This window comes from Odocoileus virginianus, chromosome 5, assembly GCF_023699985.2.
Source record: "Odocoileus virginianus isolate 20LAN1187 ecotype Illinois chromosome 5, Ovbor_1.2, whole genome shotgun sequence".
Taxonomy (NCBI): domain Eukaryota; kingdom Metazoa; phylum Chordata; class Mammalia; order Artiodactyla; family Cervidae; genus Odocoileus; species Odocoileus virginianus.
The window spans coordinates 49,364,813-49,387,445 of record NC_069678.1 but is presented as its reverse complement, the minus strand read 5'-3'; the positions used below and the strand labels follow the sequence as shown (position 1 = coordinate 49,387,445).

Here is a 22,633-nt window from a genome sequence, read left to right as displayed (position 1 = left end):
TGGTGGCAGACTTGACTGAAAAGCAAGGTGAAGGCTTCATTCCTCCTTTATGCAATAAATTTTCTAGGAGGAATTATCCAGTAGAGATATGATCTGGGCCAAGTAGGTAATTTACAATTTCTTAGTATTCTCATTCACCAAGGAAAAAAAAAAGTAACAAAACACAAGTCATATTAATTTAACACTATATTTTCTTTAACCTAACATAGCCTAAATATTATCATTTTAACATGTAATCAATATAAAAAATAATATTGAGATGGTTTTACATTCTTTTTTTAATCTCTGTCTTCAAAATCTGGTACTTAAGCCTATCTCAATTCACCCGCTAAATTTTCATCAGAAATACTAGAATGGTATTTGTATTTCATAAAATTTACAGTTGAAAAGGTAGATTTCACATACTCAAGTTGTTCAAATATATTTTTAATTTTCCAATAGCTGAGTCAAGTATTAGTTTTTAAACTTAATTTTAATTACAGAACATCAAAAACTTAATTCCTCTGGTGTACTGACCACATTTTAAGTGTTCAGAAGCCACCTGTGTCTGGTAGCTACTGTATCCTCGGTGGTCCTAGCTTCTTTGAGGAAGTTTGAACTAAGCCCTGCAAGTAAGGAAGGGAACCACTGACTCATTTCAAGCAGGGACATGGCTGATCAGATCTGTTTAGAAAGGATAGTTTGTTTGTTTTTTTCTATGTCTGTGAAAAGATCTGCTAGTCAAGTGTAAACTTCGGACAAAATTGGGAGGAGGAAAAGGAAGGAAAGATAGTAGCAAGTTTAAATGGGCAGACTGCTGTTACCCTGGGAAGTCCTGTGAAGAGAGCAGCATCAACGTGCAGATTATGAATCATCCTTGTATTTTTGTTAAAGCTTGTCCTTTAAAGCTCTCTAAAGTAAAGGTGTACATTGTCCTTCTTTCTAAGGCCTTGAGAGTGAGAAGGAATGTGTGACGTGACCAGATCAATGAAATGGACAACTCCCCGGGGGCAGCCTTTTTCATGATCCTGACTTTGGAAAAGCGCATCTAATGATTGTCCACAGACATGCACAAGTTCTAAGCACCCCCCTCCTCTGGCCACAGGGATCCCTGTGGTTGAACAGAGGACGGGGTGAGAGGAGGAAGGAGGTGGCCCACACGATCAGCATAAACCACTCAGTGGCAGCTTGGGTCTGTCCCAGGAGCCCCATGGCGCCAATACATGAAAAATGAAACTCAAGCAATGTTTTGAATAGTGTGGGAAAATTCAGGAAAAACACTCCATCTGGGCAGTGTTTAAAACAGCCGACTATTTTATGGTTCATAAATTCATAGAACTAAAGAGAAAGAGTAGACAAAATGTGCCAGTCCTAGGGTGATATAACTACTTTCCTAATTCATGATCTGTTCCGCTGACAGCTGAGCAGAAATGTTATCTCTGACTGCTCTACTTTTCCTTTGAGAAGTCATATGAAACCTCAGAAATTTAATCATAGCTCCTGTGCGCTGGCCTTTAGTTTTCTTATTTAAAAAATCTTTTGTATATTGGTCACTTAACTGCAGGACTTTATATCAAGTCTCAGAACAAGAAGGGTAAGTTCTTCAGGCAAATCCACTTACCTGGTTTTCAATTAAATTAAAGGTATGAAAACCTCATACATTCTGACTCAGCTGATTCAGAACTGGAGCTCCTTTGGGGAAAGATCATGAGGTTTACTTTCACTCTTCATGGGGAAAGAGGGTTGCTGTACATTGATATTATCAGCATTGATTACAGGTTGAAAACTGACTGTAAGTGGGAGGATACCATATTTTCGAGTTTGCACAATTGCTAAGGAAGCTCTCTTCACACTGAACAGTTAGTGTGCTGTTTACACAGGATTCTCATCTGTTCACTAAGGACTTAACACTAGCATCTTGTGAGCTAGTTGAAATTTGCTGAAGTTGTGAGCACCGAGAATAGTTCCTGTTGTTTAGAAAGCACTTAGGAGATTGGTTCTTTTCCATTTCCTATGAGTTCCACAGTTACTTATGAAAATATAAAAGCCACTGGTTGTTCTCTTAAAATACTCCCCTTGTGGGAATTACATGAGATTCAGGAAATGTCCAGGTAATTGCTCAAGAACTGAAGGACAGATTGGGAGAGCAGACAGAAGGCTTTCGTCCCACTCTGTTACTTGGGCTCTCTTTCGCTCCATAAAAGTCCAACCCATTCTTTTCCCAACATGCTCATGCCCACAGGCGTGCGCGCGCGCACACACACATACACACGTGTGTGTGTGCACCTCATTGGCTCTAAAATTCTATTCTCAGAGTCTTGCTTCTGGGGGCCTAATGAGGGTCTCAGATTAGCTTCATAGATTTCCCACTCACCCGAGTCAAAGGCTGCTTTCTCCATCGAGAAAGCCTGATTATTTGATTTTGTCTTGAAATCTCCTCACGTCCTTGGGCTCCACAGAGGCACACACCACAGCACATGACTCTGGATGGCAATGAGCAGCTTTCTTTTCTTTAATTAAATAAATAAATCCCTGGATTTAAGCCACAAAGCAAAATGAGGAAGGGAGGTTTTGGATGGAAATAGAAGTGGGAAATGGTCCAGTTAAAGCTCCAGGGCATGACTCACTCCTGCAGCCAAGCTCGCAGCTCCCCCCAGACATCAGCCTTGGCCTGATTGACAAGATCCTGCTGAAATGCTTTCCACCCCCCAGTCCCCTCTATTGGAAACTATCAAGTGTCACCCTTCAGATGCTTGTGCTCATTCGCTCTTGTATCTGAAACCAAGTTGCCCAGCTTTTACAGAGGGGAATCCCATACCATTCTATACAGTCCAGATTGCGGGTCAGAAAATAGACTCCAACAGTGTATTTCTGGCCCTACAACAGCCTGTTTATGTAAAGAAAGGGAAGAAGGAATGGGAAAATGAGGGTACTTTTTCTTTTTTCTTTAACCTTTATTGAAATATAGTCGATCTACGATGTGTTAGTTTCAGGTGTCAGCAAAGTGATTCCATGATACATATGTACATACACATACTTCTTAAGATTCTTTTCCATTATAGGTTACTGCAAGATATTGAGTACAGCTCCTGTGCTTCTTGGTGGCCCAGGGGTGAAGTATCTGCCTGCAATACAGGGGATGCGGGTTCGATCCCTGGGTCGGCAATGTCCCCTGGAGAAGGAACCCACTCAAGTATACTTGCCTGAAAAATCCCATGAACAAAGGAGCCTGGCAGACTGTAGTCCAGAGTCAGATCTGGGGTCACCAGAGCCAGACACAACTTAGCGACTGCACCACCATTACCACCACTCTGTGCTACACAATAGGTCCTTGTTGTTTATCTATTTTACATAAGGTAGTCTGAAAAGGGAAAAGTATTAGTCGCTCAGTCATGCCTGACTCTTTTTCGACCCCATGCACTGTAGCCCGCCAGGCTCCTCTGTCCTCAGAATTCTCCAGGCAAGAATACTGGAGTGGGTAGCCATTCCCTTCTCCAGAATATCTTCCTGACCCAGGGATTGAACCTGGATCTCCTGCATTGCAGAGTCTTCTTTACTGCCTGAGCCACAGGGAGTCACCCATTAGTATGTATATTTTAATTTCAAATTCCTAATTTATCCCTCCCCAATGCCTTTTCCCTTTGGTAACCATCAATTTGTTTTCTATGTCTATTAGTCTATTTCTGTTTAGTAAATAAGTTCATTTGTGTCATTATTTTTAGATTCCACAAATAAGCAATAGCATATGGTATTTGTCTTTTTCTGACTTACTTCACTTAGTGTGACAGTCTCTAGGTCCAGCCATGTTGCTGCAAATGCCACTATTTCATTCTTTTTAATGGCCAGATAATATTCCATTGTATATATGGACCACATCTTCTTTATCCATTCATCTGTCTATGGACCTTTAAGTGGTCTCCATGTCATAACTATTGTAAATAGTGCTACGAACACTATGGTACATGTATTCTATCAAATAACAGTTTTCTCCAAACATGCCCAGGAGTGAGGTCACCGGAGAGGATCCAGTGGAGAGGTGGAAGGTGTCACTGGAGAGGACACTTTCTTTCATTCAACTTCTCTTTCCTTTGCCTACCTCTCTAGAGTCAAGCTCTGAGGGTACAAAATGCTGAGTGATGGGCTCGTTGTCAAAGAGCTGGCTGTGTGTATATTTGGGATAGTGGTAGGTTATATCTGGCCAAGAAGTAAAAAGTTGAACATCACGGTGAATTGCAACCACTTCAAAATGTTGAAAGAGCCATTAGTTCATTACGATGATGAGCAGGGAAAGGTTAACAATAGAAAGAAATGTTGTTGTAATGAACAAATGTGTTTTCATCAGAGTCTAGAATAAATTCTGGATAACAGTCAACCAAATTATGTGAATTTGACACTGGCATTACACCAAATTAGCAGGTTATCAATCAACAAAAAATGGAGGAAAAAAGAGAGGATGTAATCAGTGTTCATTTAAAAGAATTTTTTTTTGTACTAATAACTTATCAGTGTTAGGAAACATGATGAGTATTAGATAGGAGACAAGAAGTGGGAAACATAAATGTGAGTTTCTTTTGGAAGGGTGAAAAATTTAGAAAAGCATGTAAGGTTACAAGTGCTGGGTGGTGTTGGTTAGAAAAGAATGGGTTGAAAGAGGGAAATATTACAGAACAAGTTAGTAGAAATAGGGGATGTGTTAGGTCAGTTAAATGCAACTAGAGAGTTCAACAAGACATTATGGAGAACAGATAAAGAGGAAACTACAAAATATCGACCACCTTGTGGGGATAAGAGAGGACCCATGACTAGTTAGGGTTTGTCCAAATGAAGCAGAGGCTGTAACCAAACTGAAAACCCCTCTACAGGCGTCCCTGGATTAGATAATTATAATGAGAATACTTACATGCAAATAAAGTAGAAGGTGACTTGGGGTCAATCCGTAGTCTAATTAGCTGCTGCTTCTGGGGAAGATGGAGTGAACTTTGGGAAGTGTTTGTGCCAGGTACAAAGCACTGGAAACCAGGACAGAAAACTTACAAGGATGTACTGAAAGGTTGTAGAGTCTTTCTGCTCAGGGAACTTCCTGGGGAACAGAGACCCGATACATCTTGCACTGATACAGTCACAGATCATGTAAATAATAAGCCTAGTGCTATGGATTTACCTCTTCTCACCCACCCTCGGTGAGAGGAGGTGAGGAAAGTGAGTTCACAGTCTCTTTTTCTCTTCCCTCCTCCCAGTATTTGAAAAGGTGGGTTAGAGGACTGCTCAGCAGGACAGCAGGCAGTGGCAGGGGACAAAGTGTGGAGGAACCTTGAAAACATGCTTAGTGAAAGAAAAGTCACAGAAGACTACATATTGTATGACTCCATTTATATAAAATGTCCAAACAGGCAAGTCTATGGAGATACAAGCTCATCCCAACCTATTCTTCTAGCCTCCCCTCTTCCTTTGAAACTAGCTTGCACAAAGAATGTAGACAGGAGTTGAACCAATCATGTAGTGTTTCTCAAAGTGTGGTCCAAGATGACCCACATCAAGATCATTGGGAGAACTTATTAAATATGCAGATTAGAAGGCCAGCCCAAACTCACCAAACGAGAACCTCTGGAGATGAAATCTGAAGAAGCTCACTACCCCACCCCTTCTGTGAGTCTCATTCCAGTCACCAGGCTTCTACTTTCTATGGACATTACGTGTGCAGTAGGACAAATCTCAGCGGTTGGCACGATTTTAGGGAATTTTGAGAGGAAGGGATAGTAGTGCCTTCCTGCCCAGAAAATCAGCTCCCCTCTGCTTTCTCTGTGGCTGGCTCCTTGTCTCGGTGTATGAACAGTCTCCAAGAGGACTCTGTCCTTAGCATTTAGCACCCCTGAAAGTTGAAGTCCCAGCTTTTGCTTTCTCCACACTCGTCCCTCTTATCCCCCAAATTCTGCCCTATTCATACCCTGCCCCAAACACTCCAGAACACTCGGAAGTCTCCTTTTAACTACCTCAAATCTTTCCATGACCTTTAACAGTAACTTGTTTACCTCAATAGGCTCCTGGCTAATCTTTGCTGTTGTTGTTAGGCCAGTTTTAGGTTCACCGCAAAATTGAGCACTAAGCAGAGTTCTCAAATGCTCCCTGGCCCAAAACACACACAACCTCTCCCACTATCAACATCCTACGCAGAATTCCCTGGAGGTCCTAGTAGTTAGGATTCCAGGTTTTCACTGCCATGGTCCAGGTTGAATCCTTAGTCAGGGAACTGAGATCCTGCAAGCCACAAGACATAACCAGAAAAACAACCACCCCGCCAAAACATCCCACACAGGAGTAGCACATACATTATAACTGATGAAGCTATACAACACATCATTACCACTCAACAGAATTTATATTATGGGCTCACTTTTCTTTGGCTGCACTGGGTCTTAGTTGCGGCATGCAAGATCTTCGTTGCAGCATACTAACTGTTAGGTGTGGCATGCGGGATCTAGTTTTCTGACCAGGGATAAAAGCTGGGCCCCTGCATTGACAGCACAGTCTTCAGCCACTGGACCACTATGGGAGTCCCAGGGTTCACTCTTGGTGTGGCATGTTCTATGGATTTCAACAACAGTATAGCAGCATGGGTCCATCATTACATTATCACACAGAATAGTCTCACTACCATAAAAGTCATGTGTTCCACTGATTCATTCCTCTCTCCCCCCAACTCTCAATATTTTTACTATGTCTCCATAGTTTTGTCATTTTTCCATTGTATGCAGCATTTTGAGATTGGCTTCTTTCATTTAGTAATATGCATTTACATTTCCTCCATGTCTTTTCATGGCTTGAGAGATCATTTCTTTTGAGCTCTAAATAATATCCCATTGTTTGGATGCACCACAGTTTATTTATCCACTCACCTAACTAAACTCATCTCTGTTGCTTCCAATTTTTTGCAATCATGAATAAAGCTCCTGTAACCCTGGGTGCAGGTTTTTGTGTGGACTTGTTTGCGTAAGTACCAAGGAGCACGAACTGTTGGATCATACGCTAAGAATGCTTAATTTGCAAGAAATAGACAAATGGTTTTCCCAAGTGGCTGTACATTTTGCATTCCCGTCATTCTTGTGCCTCCCCACCCTCACCAGCATTTGATGATGTTTTAGACTTTGCCCTTTCTAATAGGTGTGTAATGGTATCTTATTTTGTTAATTAGGCACCTAGTTTTTAAACAACTACTCTTTTCTCCATGGTTTTGGGGTCCTGTTTTAAACTTTTGCACTGCAACTTATATTATTAAAAATGGTCTTATTAATAAACATTTCTTAAAACTAACTTTCTCTTTCTTCCTTTTAAACATAGATAAATGCAGAGGGCACACCAGAAGAAGTTTTTCTTCAACTCTGCACAGCTATTGACTCTATTTTCTGAAGGCAAAAAACGCATGTGAGAGTGGAACAGAGAAAAATATTAAAAGGTTCATCGCTTAACACAGTATGTTTCAATTTAAACCTGTGTGTCCCCCGCCTCGAAATCCTGACATTGCTGTTTGCTTCCCAGCTTGACCTGAGAGGTGTGTGGAAATCATGCATGGTGTATTTGGTATTACCCAGCCTTTTCTTCCTCAGTCAGACAGCAGTCTGCACTCACAGCACGCACTCTTTTCTGTCACCTCAGAGCTAAATTAGTATGTGAACAGCAGTGCAGTGCCCATCTGTCAGGTGTGCCTTCAGAACTAATCATTTGATTCTACTCGCCTCAGAGAGGGAGGAGTTAGTGTCCTTAACACCCCATCACATCTCCCTTCCTCTCTTCAAGATTTGTTGTTACCTAAGGCCCTTAATATGGGGGGCAAGCTGGGGCATCTCCCTCTGCAAGCTGTTTCCTCAAAGTCTCATCCAGCTCAGAATCACAGAGATTGGGTTAACAAGTGAACACCAACTGTTCCTAAGAAATTTGATTAAATTTCTAAAAATGTTATGAGCTTTTTAAAATTTGAAAGTGCATAGCTTTTTCAAAGATAGCAAAATCTAGACTAGTCACCCATAACATTTCTCTATTCATTTCTGTAAAACTGGCAACTTGGAATACTGTCATGGATACTTGGAATACTGTCACATTGGCTAAAAGAACAAATTGGATAAACTGTCTAACTTAGACTCTTCTATAAAATAGTTGGTGCATCTGGGGAATTATACATTAATACCAATGACCACACAGAATTTCAAAGCATGAGGTGATTTGTTATTACATTCACTGGACTAACGTCAACTTATGCCACCTGTGTAGTTACCAAGCAAATAAGAAATGTAATAACAAAACTGACGTGGAAGGAAGGGGCCTGTCAGTACACGATGTTTTAACAGAGTTTAATGTTGTATTTGTTCCATAAAGGCCCTTTACAGAGGTTTGCAAACCTTATATCCATATGTAACATTGTGTTTCCTCAAATCAAACCAGTGAAGTTTGGGTTCTCTTTTGTGCTACCAGCTGCCAAGTCAGAGTTTCTTATATATTCTACTGGAATAATTGCAATTAGTCACTACAAAAGACCACAGTTTCAGTTTGCATGATTTTTTTTTTTTTCCCTTCAATGGTTGTGCAGGATTGAAGGATTCATTTCTGGGACAGAATTGTATTTTTAAAATCTTTTTTTTTTCCTTGAAATGGATATGTACAAATAAAATAAATGGAACACAGGATAACTCTTTTTCTATTTATTTGTAACTCACATCATTCTGGAAAGCATTTGAAGCCTTATTCCAAACAGAATTTCAAAGGCAAACACAGTAAGTTGAGATTTATGATATGCTCATATGGTTTTAATTTTGGCCATAGATCAGTTTTGAGCTATTACAGAGAGCACTCTCAGTGTATTCATGATACATGGTAATTTTCATATTTCCTTTTACTCTAGCAGTCATTCTTAAACAGAAATGTCAGTGTTTGCTAAAGAAGAAATTAAATTTCTTTGGTTACAATTACGTCTCTATTAACAAAAAGGGGCATGTTCCTACAGCTCACACAGTTGTCAAATACTTTATTACTACCCCCAAGTTGTAACACTCTCTACAGGGGAACACAAGGAGTATTTGAGCAAATTAGAGAGAGAGTTACAGGACGAAAATTATCAGTTGTGCCAGAAAACACAAAATGACTCTTTGTCGAGATTAACATTCTTTAAACACATACCACATACTGGTAAACAGTCTATGCCCACCACAGCTTTGAGAGACAGCAGGGCAGCAGACAAGCTCAGCCATGGCTTTGATGACTGCAGTTGGCTACCCTCTTAAGAAAAAAAAATTAGCAGGGGTAAATGGCTTTGCCCCCAAGAGTATCTAGAGGTGCAAATCAAGTCTCCTACAAAACTGCTAAAACAGTCTACTGATTTGAATGGCTTGACATGACATCACTAATAAGATTGTATAGTAGGAAAGGACCTTAGAAGTCTCTGCCCCTGGAAGAAGACCTTGTCTGTATGTATAAAATATCAAAACACAAACTCCTTTACAGTGATCCACATTCAGAGCCTCACTTGATCTGGCCTTGTAGCCTTTCTCATCCCAACAGCCACCACTGTCCTCTTGCTCATCTGGTTCAAAGGACACTGGCCGTCTGTTGCCTGAACAAGCTAAGCTCGCTACTGGATCAGGACCCCTGGCTTTGCAACCCTTCTGCCTCTTCCTCCAGATTATCCACAAGGCTAAATCCCTCACCCCACTCAGGTCTCTGTTCAAGCTGACTCTTGCTGAGGTGTTCTCTGAGTACTCCTTCTAAATGACAGACTGGTCCTGATAATTCTTCTTTTTCCGAGCATTATTTTTCTTCACAGCATTTAGCTCTGCCTAAAATTATATAGTATTTTTTATTTACTTGTTCACTGCAGATCTTCGGCATTAGAATATAAGCTTCAGAAAGGCAAGGCTCCATATCCTCAGTTCCACACATAGCCATCATTATGGAGGGCTAACACTTAAATCCTCTAAACCTTGGTTTTCTCATATGTACAGTGGAGGTCACAACCATAAGCAGCCTCATAGAGGTGTTGTGAGGATTAAAGAGGTCAATAATACATGTAAATCATTTACTAGTTCCTAGTGCTCAGTAAAAGGCAGTCCTTTGTCAACATTTATTGAGCGACTCGTTTAAACAACTGAAACTAGGACCCAGAATTTCCATTCTAGTTTTATTACATTACTCTAAAAACACGGCAGAAAATGGGGTCCCAGAGAGGACCAAAATCTCAGCCACCTAGGTCTGAACCACATCCTCTAGATAAGACAGGATGTAATAATCCTTGAGTCCTCCCAGAGCCCTCCAAAGTTCTCCTGAGGCAAACCTTCTAAGGGTCCCACAGACAAACTCGCAGACACTCAGGCATAGGTGGTTTCTCTAACTTTGTAGAGGAAAAAATGTAACCAAAACATTGGTCCTATTACCAATAAATATTTATTGAGAATCTACTAAGAGCCAGACCGTAGGTATAAAGGTAGACACAGATGGTCTCTGTCTTAATGGAGCTAAATGTGACACCATGCTCAAAAATCCATTTAATCAGCTACTTGAACTTTAAGGGAAAAGGTTCCCCCCAGGCCACCTCAGGATCATATAAATAGAAGCACACTGTTCATCAAGATATGAAATAAAAACTTTTAGAACCTACATAGAACAATACCTGCATCATCTTGTGGAAAAACCTACTTGTTATCTGGAGACTTTCAAGTCCATTCAATGTACCTAGAATAACAGCCTTCAAACTTTGTTACCCACAGTAAGCAATATAGAAATTTATATAGCATGCCACTCTTATGTATATAACATAGAATTTTTGCAAAGTATTTATCCTTACTACATGTCATATACTGTTTTTTTCATTTCATAAAAAAATGTTCTTTATACCCCAGTAAATTGTTGTGTCCTGCAATTTAAACAAAAGAGAAAAGGAGAGAAAAATGGACATGACATACTATTATGCTGAGAGGTACCAAACATGCAGGGAAAACAAACTGTACCTGAGGCAGGAGACCCAAGCCTTTAGTCCCAGCTTTGCCTAAAGCCTCATGACCACATGTTTGCTGTGAAATTAGAATATGTAAGTTATGTTTGTTTCCTTAATTCATCACAGGGCAGGCTGGGTGCTTTTTCCTCATCCACAGATGTGCTTCTCTATTCTGAGCTATAAACCTGGATGTTTGCTCAGATTTATATTCTAGGGTGCACAGCACACCAGAATAAGACAGAAAAGCAACTCCTACACACCTTCACCTCCAATACCTCGGTGACCCCTGACAAAGGGAATATTCTTGTGCAGGAAATAAGGTAGTGAGGCAGACGCTGACCTGGGAGCAATCTGTCTGGGTTAAAGTCTAAGCATCACCATGTTACTAACCATATTGTCCTTGGGCAAGCTACTTAACCTCTCTGGCTAGATTTCCTGATATGAAAACAGGATAATAAATGAACCTGCCTCATAAAATTATAAGAATTAAATCTGTTACTATACGCTTGCTTGGCACATAGTAAGCACTCTATCAGTGTTTGCTATTATTCTTAGCGCATATCACGCCAAACAAAATTCCCACTGCCTAAACCTGAAAGCAGTGGTTTTAGGTGTCCTTACAAGTTCTTAAAGGAGATCAACCCTGAATATTCACTGGAAGGACTGATGCTGAAGCCAAAGCTCCAGTATCCTGATCATCTGATGCGAATAGATAACACACTGGAAAAGTCCCTAATGCTGGGAAAGACTGAGAGCAGAAGAAGAGGGTGTCAGAGGATGAGATGGCTGGATAGTATCACTGATGCAATGAACATGACCTTGGGCAAACTCCAGGAGACGGTGAGGGACAGGGAGGTCTGGCATGCTGCACTCCGTGGAGTCACAAAGAGTCGGACACGACTGGGCGACTGAACAACAACAAAAGTTCCTTCAGTTATTAGCAAATAACTTGAGTATAACATTTCAGAAAATACAACTGACCTATTGAATACTACTGAATAAGTGATGCTTTAACAAGTAGGACTATGTTTGTCTCAATGCCAATGCTTCCAGGTAGGAGATGGAAGGCCTACTTGCAAATGACAACGCTGCCCATTCCTGCAGTCTTCAAATTAATACAACAATACACATTACCACTAACTATTGCCCTTTTAAAGTCAAGAGGACTATTTGCTTGGAGCTGAGAAATGCAAACTAAACACATCTTTGCTTAGGCAGAAAAGAATCCTCTGTCACTCAAAATTTTCAAAAATCTTTTGCCCTTAAAAAAAATTTTTAAGTGGATTTATTCTATTCTTTTTATAATAACAATTGTTATCACTCTTTCAAAGAATATATCATAGTTTATGGGATTTTTGAATGGCTCTGAATGGTTCTTCAAAATTGATTGGTATTATTCCTATACAAACACAGAGGTTATAGAAGTTACCATCAGTGCTACCTACTATCTTACTACAAGTTGAAGGTAGAGCTTCTGGAATATTCACTTGCAATTTCATAGCCAAATGCCCAAACTGTGGATTTCCCTCTTCTTCCCCCAACTAATAATTTCAGGGCATAAAGTTTAGCTCAAGTCCATTTCCCTTTTTTCTGATGTGATATAATTTACCAAAATCATCAGTATACTTTAATCAATATATTACTTTTAAAATTCTCATATTTCTATAGTTAAAATTATATTACTTTTCTCAATTAAAAAAATTCAGGGTATAATTTCAGTACACTACATGTATTGAAGAGGACTGGTAAATAATGTCCCCTTGATTTAAAACTGGAAAAAACAGGAGACTAAAAATTGTGTCAGTATACTTAGTTAATCTTAGAATATTTACATTTTCCATTAGTCAATAATAATTTCCAGAGAATTACAGTGATTTTCAAAAACTACTTATTTAACACATGGGGAGACTCAAAAAGAATGAGTAAGAATTTTCAACATTAAGTTTAGTTTTCACATCTGGACATTAATTATTGCCTTTTTTCTTTAACCATGGTATGCATTCTTTTTTTAAACCTAGTTTAGTGTTTCAGCAAACACACTGAGTAAAAACATCACCATCTTTTACAGAGTTTCTCAAATTTACTCTTTTCCATCATATAGTCCATATTCTTCTTAAAGAATAGGTAAAGGAAAAAAAAAAAACCCTTAAAAAATTTTTTAACACTCATTAAAAAAAAAAAATCCAAAATCTAACCAAAGGAAGTCACAACAAGCATTCTATAATATAAACAGACAGTATCCACATAGTTTATTTCTCACAGTTCTCCTGACAAATGAACATTATTCAAGAACATACTGTATACACAGATAAGAAGAAACATACAAAATGTTTTAAATGATGCACAACAAAATCCAGCAGTATAAAAGAATGCATGTGAACTCTTGCTCACTGCACAGACTAAATTTAATCACTTGTTTAAATAGTAATAAAAATACAATCTTTTATGGATCTTGTGCAGACTACAAAAGAGGGAAATTATTATCATATATATGATTTTTATATTAGGCAGTTTTCTTCAATGAGTTGCACTGGCAACTCCAAATACAGAGGCAGAAGGCTGTGTATTTTAAAGAAATTAATATTGTGAATTAGAGACTTTACACAGTTACTACCACTGGCACTTTTCACCATAGTTTGTACACATCACATGATCATCTTATATAACGTTACATTTAAAAAATATATCTGAGTGACAATTCTGTAACATTCACACACCAGGAGCTGGTTAAGGAAGCAACGCCGCAGCTGCCTCCCGTAGTGCTTCACTGTTGGTAATGAGGACGTTCACTCTGGTTAACAGAAGTTAGACATCAATATGGTTAAGCAGCTCCAATCTACTAAAGGCCATCAGGGGCCACCACTGGGACAGTGAGTTCTTTTAAAGTGTATATATCCTAGATGCAAACACCATCATTGGTTAAAACTTTGTCTAAAGAAGTCAGTTTCTGTGCTGGAAACTATTTTCACAAAACTGAAAGCTACTAAACTGTTTTAATATAAATACTTTGTCTTCTCATTAGCATATTTATGACCAAGTCTCTGAAACCTTTGGAATTTACTCTCTTTAATATGTGCTCTCGTTTCCATTTCCCCCATTTACGATCACCACCTAAAAGGCTTTCAGGTGGTGGTGAGAATTTCACCAGGGAAACCCTTCGCTCACCAGGAATGTTCAGCTGCTGAACAGTGATCTAGAGCCACAACGGTGCAGAGCTGGACTTGACGAGAACACTCAGGAAGCTGTCATGCTGTGAGTGTCATTTCAGGGAAAGCAGAGAATCTTTCCAAACTGTGCACATAATTCACAATGATACCATTGCTATGTGTTGAAGAGGACTAGTGTATGATGTTCTCTTCCATGTCATCTGTTTGCTGGAAAGTAGTTTGGGTCAAGGTAATTATAACTGGTGCCCTGGGACACACAGTAGTCTCTGTCTAAGAATGTCTCTGACCGATAAACAGGTTCTAGTTGGTGATCTTCCTTGTGAATGTCTGTTTCATGAAGGCTGCAATGAAAACACACACAAACACATCATTATATGGCACTGCTTGCATTTTGCTGGAGATATTCTCAAATTTTCTCATGGCTCTTCCTGTTTAAATCCATTAATCAAAATCTCTAATGGAAAGTTACTTGATGTGGTATGAATAAGGAAAATTTCTTAATTGTCTAGAACAGCAAAGTTTAGTGCATTAAATGTGGTGGTTTTCTAAGTAGTTTAAGAAATCAAACTCACTAGTAGCTGAGAAGCTCTTGTCAAAATGTAAGACCTACAGAGAAGGAAACACTTACCAGTCTGAACAAGAATCACAGAAATCCAAAGACATTTCCGGAGGACAATCCTGACAATGCCACCGAACACCCTGGATAGGTTCTATGCCACAGTTATCACACTAATAAAGATTCAGAGAGAAAAAATATTAAGCTAAAATCATCTGCAAACCTGGGCATTTTATTATTAGTAGTTATTTACTTGAAAGGTACCTCAGACCAGTACACAATGACTGTGATTGAGAAGCACTGAAGTAATACCATAGTTAAACTATCCAAATATGCTACAGAACTATTTAAAACAGGTTACCATAACTAACATAAATCCAAGTGAACATAAAATCTGCTCTGAACTTTTGTCTTACTCACTTTCCAAAACCAAGAAGGCTCCTAATAACCAATGCCCACCAAGAAGAAAAGGCAGATTTAGCTCTTTCTCAATGTTGTGACATTGTGGGAGCCAAGGTGTGTTCTGTGGAACTTAGAAATCAAAGTAAATGTCATTTCTAGTTTCTCTTATCATCAGGCCAACTAGAGTGGCTGGCACACTGGCAAACTAGCCACAGCTGGGTTTTGCAACAGAATTATGAGAAGTAGAGACAGTTTCCTCCTGAAAAGACAGAGTTGTCAATTAGGAAAATCTCTAAAGGGAGAAGCAGGACCACTGAAAGAGCAAGAGAAGAAAATCACTTAATATAGTCTGGCTAATGCTCACTCTAGAGGATCAGAGGTACAAGAATTTTGTTTTAAATTTATCAGTCACAGCATACATCAGTATTTTTATGTATACCACTACCAGTGAATCTGTAGTTCATGGCCTCAATTTTACTTCCTCTAATCCCACCAAGTATAATCAATTCTAACACTTATGGTGTTCTCAAACCTGTTAATCCTTCTATTTCCACACCCATCAATCAAGTTCAGGACATTGTCATCTTTTGTCTAAATTAACCAGGAGAATCTCCCAACCAGTCTCTGTTGTTAGCCTTTCTTCCTCTTCATTCTCCATATTAAGGCCAGGGTGATCTTTTTCCCCATCTACTTTTTTTTTCCCCCAGTTACATAAAAAAGCATACAAGAACAAATTATTATTTAAAAGATTTTAACAATACTATAGTCAGAGATTAAGAGTTACCCTCTATAAACCCACTGCCTTCCTAAGAGTTATATATTTTAAGAAAATAGAATGATCTTTCCCAAATGTAAATTTCATATTACTCTCTGCTTAAAATTCTTCAAAGGTTCTCCAACACTTAAGGAGAAAAGTTGGCAAAATTTCCAAGGCAACCAAATAGCCTCATACTACTCTACAGTATGTAATCTAGTCATACTCAACTATTTCACTCATTTGACTTCTCTAAATCACTTATAAGATGAAAACAGAGTAAGGGAAGGGAGTCTGTTTATCGCTGAATCCCCTAGCATTTAGCAAAATGCCCGGAATATAATGGGTTCGGGTCAAAATTTTGTGGAATGAATAAATATATTTCTACTAGACTCACAAAAAACAGCAGAGATAACTGAATCTGAAAGGGGAAAATAAGTTTCTGATCCATGAACAATAATAACAACCAAAGAAATAGCTCTATAGGTGAATGGATGGATAAAGAAAATGGTGTTCTCTGTCTTCCTCTACACACACACACACACACACAGGAATATCATTTGGCTGTAAGAAAGAAATCTGTCAAAGCCATTTGTGACAACATGAATAAAACCTAAGGACATGACGCTAAATGAATTAAGTCAGACACAGAAAGACAAATGCTGTATGATCTCACTTAAATGGAGAATAAAAAAAGTTGAATTCAAAGCAGCAGAGAGTGGAGGTTGCTGAGGGTGGGCAGGGGCTGCAGGGCCTGGGGCAGGAGGCAGAGTACGTGTGTCACTGGTCAAAGGGTATAAGCTTGCGGTTATGAATAAGTTCTGCAGATCTAAAGTCCAGCACGGTGTGTGTGTGTGTGTCTGTGTGCGTGCACAGGTGTGCTCAGTTGTGTCCAACTCTCTGTGACCCTACGGACTGTAGCCTGCCAGGTTCCTCTGTCCATGACGTTTGTTAGGCAAGAATACTGGTGTGGGTTGTATAACTATAAACTGGTAAGTATATGAGGAAATGGGTGTTAACGTGAATTTATAATGGAGGGACTAATACGTGTGTGCTCAATTGTATCCAACTCTGCGACCTTATAGACTGCAGCCCACCAGGCCTCTTTTCACGGAATTTTTCAGGCAAGAACACTGGAGTGAGTTGCCAAGCGATCTTCCTTACCCAGGGATCAAACCCACATTTCCTGCATTGCAGGAGATTCTTTACCACTGAGTCGTTGGGGAAGCCTTTACAGTATGATATATATAGTTAATAATACTGCATTGAATACCTGAAATTTGCTATGAGAGCAGATGTTAAGTGTTCTGTCTCAAAAAAAAACAAGATAACTTTGTGAGATGAACTTTTTTTATATCTTAAACATTTTTACACCTTAAAATAGATACAATTTTTATTTGTCAGTTATATCTCAGTAAATTTGGGAATAGCTAGAGAAAAATTTTGCCTCTCATATACTACCTCAAAGTTGCCTACAGCCATACCACCCTGAATGCACCTGAAAGTGTTAGTCACTCAGTTATGTCTGGTTCTTTGCAACCCCATGGATTAGGTTGCCATTCCCTCCTCTAGGGAATCTTTCCAACCCAGGAATCAAACCTGGGTCTCTGGCACTATAAGGCAGATTCTTTATCATCTGAGCCACCAGGGAACACACCTGATCTCATCTCATGTATTACCTCAAAGTATACCTGTATATTTTTCTTCTTTCTACTGAATCATAAATCTCAACACCAGTAACTGACACACTACTCTGTATAAACGAACAAACAAAAGCTAAACTTACTTTTATCTGTCTGCTTGAAACTTGTGGAGTTGAAAGCTCTGAAAACCACCTTAAATATCTCTTATCCCCCTTTCAAAAATTAAATGAATAGAAAAATTAAGTAGAATTTACCTTGAATCCTACATGCTGCACAAATCCACTTTCAGCTTGCATTTGCTGAAGTTTTTGTTTTTTTAACTTTTTAAACTGTAATAGTTCCTTATATTCAGGTAAATTCCTATACATGATAGGAATACTTTCTTCATCCTATTGAGAAAACAAAAAACAAAAAACCCACAAAACAGTTAGTTTGACAATTAAAACAAATTAGTATGAGAAATACTGATAAAGAATATTTTTCTATTGACAAGGTGCTTTTCACATTTAAAGAGACCCATAACCTTTTAGGGCTCATAGGAAATCAGTGCTTGTAGCAGCAATATTTTAGACTAATACTTCTGGAGGGCTTCTTAATGCAACAGTAATACTAAACTTCAGTAGGCAGCTTCATAATGCAAGTACCAGGGAACAAGGCATGACTCCCACCTCTGCTATACCATAGACTAATGCACACTCAACCCCTTCCCAACAAGTTCATGGAGACTTGAAAGACTCCTTATAATCTACTTCTTCCTGAGCTGCAGGAAGCTCCTCTTCACCAGTCTAACAGATTTTTATGCTTCCTCAGGTAAATACGAAATTTTCTTAAAACAGGCAAAACAATCTCTACTCTGCCTCTGCTCAGCACTCCAATGATCAAAACAGTACATTTCTCTTAAATGGATGAACTTAAGTTACAAAGATGATCATACAGAACTGAGTATAAAGAATAGTAAAAACTACACAAATATATGAAGTTGAAGCTGACAGATGAAACACTAACTGCTTGCTATTCTCCCAATTTATTTGTGCTCTGCTACCCAGTATCTATTTCTTTCCTTTGCTACCTCATGACTGATCCCATGGTCACTGATTCCCACAATCCTCCTAAAAAACACCTCCAATTCATTAATCCCATGTTCCATCAATTTCCAATTCTGGACCAGACAACCCCTGTACCTCCCATTCCTCCTGCTTCTCATGTTAAATATTATTAGTACTATGTTTATATTGTATCAAGGAAAATGATGTTTATAGAAAGAACAGCATTTGCCCAATTTCTCAAAATTGGCTAAGGTGGTAAGTTTTATGTTATGGGTATTTACCACAATTAAAAATAAAAATTCCAAATGCTTTAGTCATTAAAAAAGAAAAATCTAAAAAGAAGAAAGAAAAATTTTGCCATCTGCAGCATGAAGGATGGACTTGGGGGCAATTAAGTGAAATAAGTCACTTATTTGGAGAAAGACAGATACCATGATTTCACTCATGCAGAATACTAAAAAATAAATAAATAAACAAAACCAAAAACACACTCAAGTATAGAGAACAGATTGGTGTCCCTCCCACAGAGGCAAAGAGTGGCAAGGGTGGGAAAAATGGGTAGAGGGGGTCAAATGTATGCTGACAGATGGGAACTTGATTACTGGAGGTAAGCACACTATAATATACGTTAGTTAAAATGCTGTACACATGAAACATACGATGTTGGGGTCGGGATGGGAACACATGTAAATCCACGGCTGATTCATATCAGCGTTGGCAAAAACCACTACAGTATTGTAAAGTAATTAGCCTCCAACTAATAAAAATAAATGGAAAACATACAATGTCATAAACCAAACGAATATTTTTTTAAATGTTACCTTAAAACAAGTATTTTTTTTAAATGTTCACCCACAAACAGATTTCCTAGTTATAATCATTTTAAAGTTACTTAAAGGAGAAATACTATGACTAATTTTAAGGGAAGCTAAAACTGTATACCAATTTTCCCTCTAGCTCTGCTTTTCTGAAAAGAGAAACAGATCTATAAATTTTACAGTAGAGGGTTCATAAATATACATTTAAATAGCTATATTAAAGTATTCGAATGGTGTGAACTGATACTCATTTAAAAATAAAATCAAACAAAACTTAAATCAAATTCAACCACCTATACTCCATTTTAGCAATTTTCTCAAAATGTATTTCTCTTAAACATCCCACCATCACTCCTCACCTAGTCAAATTTTACTCTTCCTTTAATAACAAACTTGATATCACTTCTTTGGGTCTTCCTCTTAAATTCTCAATTTAAATCAAGTCCCTCTAAAATAATTACAATCGCACCTATTTTTGAAACACTTTTGTTCATAACCATGCAAGCTGATTTCTAGCAGAAACTGTTATGTATTACATATAAGTGAATAGTTCTCAACTGAGTAATTATAATATTCACAAAATACAAAATTACACATAAATGTCATATCCTAAGACACAGCAGATAGTAGCTGTCTTTCAAAAGACAATTTAAAAAGCAAAAAAATTAAGAATATAGATATAAGGCAATCTTTATGTCCTTTAAGTAAGGAATCAGAATCATGTTACTTACTAAGAATTTTAGCATAGTAAAGTAAAAAAATATTAACAGCAATAAAAAGGAATCTCTATGAATTAATGGAAAGTAAAACAAAAAGAATTAACCTAAATTAGCATCCAACGGATGACAACACAAAGAGGAATTAGTCCTAGAATATTTAAAAAGTGTGATTTGATGTTATTTCTATAGTAGGATATATCCTAAGGCAAAAAAAGTGCCACCCGAAAAACCTATTTTCAGTATCATATTGTTGATGGTGGTACTGGTATTAAATTCTGTGACCACTGTGACCAGTGTGAGACAAAGAAACTGAGCATTATGTTGATATCACTAACAACTGGGATTTTCAGCATGGAAAAAAAATGATACATATTAAAGATCAAACAAGTAAGTAAAATTCTCATAAGCCCTAAGTTGAATTTGAAATAAAAATATGAATTTATATCTCTTCATTTGAATATATAACATTTCTCAGTTCTGTCCACTGTATAGGCTTAAGTACAAGGATCAACCCAAAAGCAAGTAACATCATAGATTAGAATGTGTGCTTAGTTGCTAAGTAATGTCCAATTCTTTATGACCCCGTGGACTGTAACCTGCCAGTCTCCTCTGTCCAGGGGATTTCCAGGCAAGAATCCTGAGGTGGGTTGCCATTTCCTTCTCCAGGAGATCTTCCCCACCCAGGGATTGAACCTGAGTCTCCTGCATTGCAGGCAGATCCTTTACCACTGAGCCACCAAGGAAGTCCATAGACTTTTATTCCATTTTATTGGGACAGAGCCTCCAAATACCTTTCTCAATATAAGAAAGCAGAACTAATTTTAGCTCTGAAGCAGGAAATATACAAGACAAGCCTTTAATTTCCTTGTTCCAGCAGACAATAAGAAGGCTATAAAAGACAACTAGAATCTTGTCAAATGATCTCAAAATCCAACTTCAATAGGTTACAACCAACCAATGGGCCAACTTGTACACTAATAAAGACAATAATGTCAATGCACTGAATTTGTCAATGCACGTAAATATAAGTCCAACAACTCATAAGAATACAAAAATTTTAAAGCCTTATGAGTCATTTTGGAGGCTATTAGAGACCAAACTCATTATTTTAAAAACAAGAAAATAAAGGGGATGATCAAGCAGTTATGCTGCCTTTTTAATATGTATATTAGGATAATCAAATAGTTGATGGCAGGGTTACTTTACAGAATAATCTATCAAATAAATGAACAAAGAATTTTATTATTTTGTAACATCTAATGAGTTAATGGGTCAAAGCAACAATCAATGGCTGCTATGTCAAAAGAAAGAAACAATCAGACTGATGAAAGTATACACGAAGTAGTCCTGCCCACCCTAACAAACAAAAAACAAATCTGAATCTGATTAATTATCTAGATCTATCAAAGTATAGGCGATTCAGAGAACAGAGGAATAGATTAAATGACACTAAGGAGATGCAAACAACAAAAGCCACACAATGGTAAATTCTCTTAAGACAAATAACCCAGGTTTTCAACAAAACAAATATGGGGGGAGGGAAGAGGTCTTTTGCAAATTATAACTGGGAAAATGTAAACTGTGTATCTGATTATATAAAGGATTACTTTTTAATAAACATGATAATGACATTTCATAATGTCTGGAACTTGCTCCAAAATAATCCCAGTAAGAAAGCTGGGGTGGGTAGGAAGTATAGATAAAAATAAGATTGCCACAAACTGATAACTATTAAAACTGTATAATGGGTGCATGTGGGTTTATTTTTGTATTAGCTTGAAAGTTTCTTCTTAAGAACATTTTTAAAGCCCAATGTAAAACAAGTCTGACTAGTTAATTCAAAAGAAAAGAAAGCAACATTCTCTGAAGAAAAGGAATAAATAGGAAATCCTCGTGCTCCCATTTTGCATCCTGATCTGTATAATATAAAGACAGATGTAGGATATAGATACAGTATAGATAACTTACTGATGCCTCCTCAACAGCAGTGTTCATATGGCTATGAAAACAGGATCGGTCATCATCTTCATCCATATACACTGGTGGTTCATGGGAAGTCATGAAAGTGGAAGGTTTAAAGAGATGCTTATTAAGGGGGTGTTGTCGTCTGCTTGTTGAAGACTAAGTGAAAAAACAAATTTTTAATTGGGATAGTGGACAATCATTAAAAGAATCAAAAATATAAATGCTACTTCCTGCAAGACTATCTAATCAAAAGGATCGCACCTCTATGCTTCAGCATACTTTTATGTGATTGTTTTTTCTGTTACCTGTATTTTTAAAAGCACAACATGCCTTAAATAAAAACAAACCAAACCAAAACAACAATCAGAAATATAGGGGGAATACCCACATGGAGTATCCTGGACCACATGCTTGCTATGAAGCTTGTATTTGTATCACCAACATTTTTCACACTCTTGGCATTCACAAGCTGAACTCTTAACGTCATCTTATAGATGATCAAGGAAGATGAAGTTAGCCAAAGCCAGATACAAAACTATCAAGTAAAATGAAAATTTCTCCAACATGATGAATGTTTGAAATTAATATCTATTGACTGCTTACTCTTCA

General features: G+C 38.0%; 2 protein-coding genes across 10 annotated transcripts in view; one reads left to right on the top strand and one right to left on the bottom strand.

Annotated features, from left to right (window-relative positions):
- The window catches only part of AK5 (adenylate kinase 5), a 260,255-nt gene extending 251,604 nt beyond the window's left edge, over positions 1-8,651 (top strand). For both annotated transcript variants that reach the window (XM_070467898.1, XM_070467897.1), the window contains exon 14: positions 7,315-8,651. In XM_070467898.1, coding sequence (XP_070323999.1) covers positions 7,315-7,383 — 69 coding nt within the window. In that variant the 3' untranslated portion in view covers positions 7,384-8,651. The remainder of the gene's footprint in view (positions 1-7,314) is intronic.
- The window catches only part of ZZZ3 (zinc finger ZZ-type containing 3), a 121,233-nt gene continuing 107,081 nt past the window's right edge, over positions 8,482-22,633 (bottom strand). For 7 of the 8 annotated variants that reach the window (XM_070467891.1, XM_070467890.1, XM_070467889.1 and 4 more), the window contains 4 exons: positions 22,028-22,180; positions 17,731-17,865; positions 14,750-14,850; positions 8,482-14,462 (listed from right to left, as the gene is read on the bottom strand). In XM_070467891.1, the coding sequence (XP_070323992.1) occupies positions 14,318-14,462; positions 14,750-14,850; positions 17,731-17,865; positions 22,028-22,180 (534 nt within the window). In that variant the 3' untranslated portion in view covers positions 8,482-14,317. Of the gene's footprint in view, positions 14,463-14,749; positions 14,851-17,730; positions 17,866-22,027; positions 22,181-22,633 lie in introns of those variants that run through there. The other variant, XM_070467895.1, reaches the window with a different exon arrangement.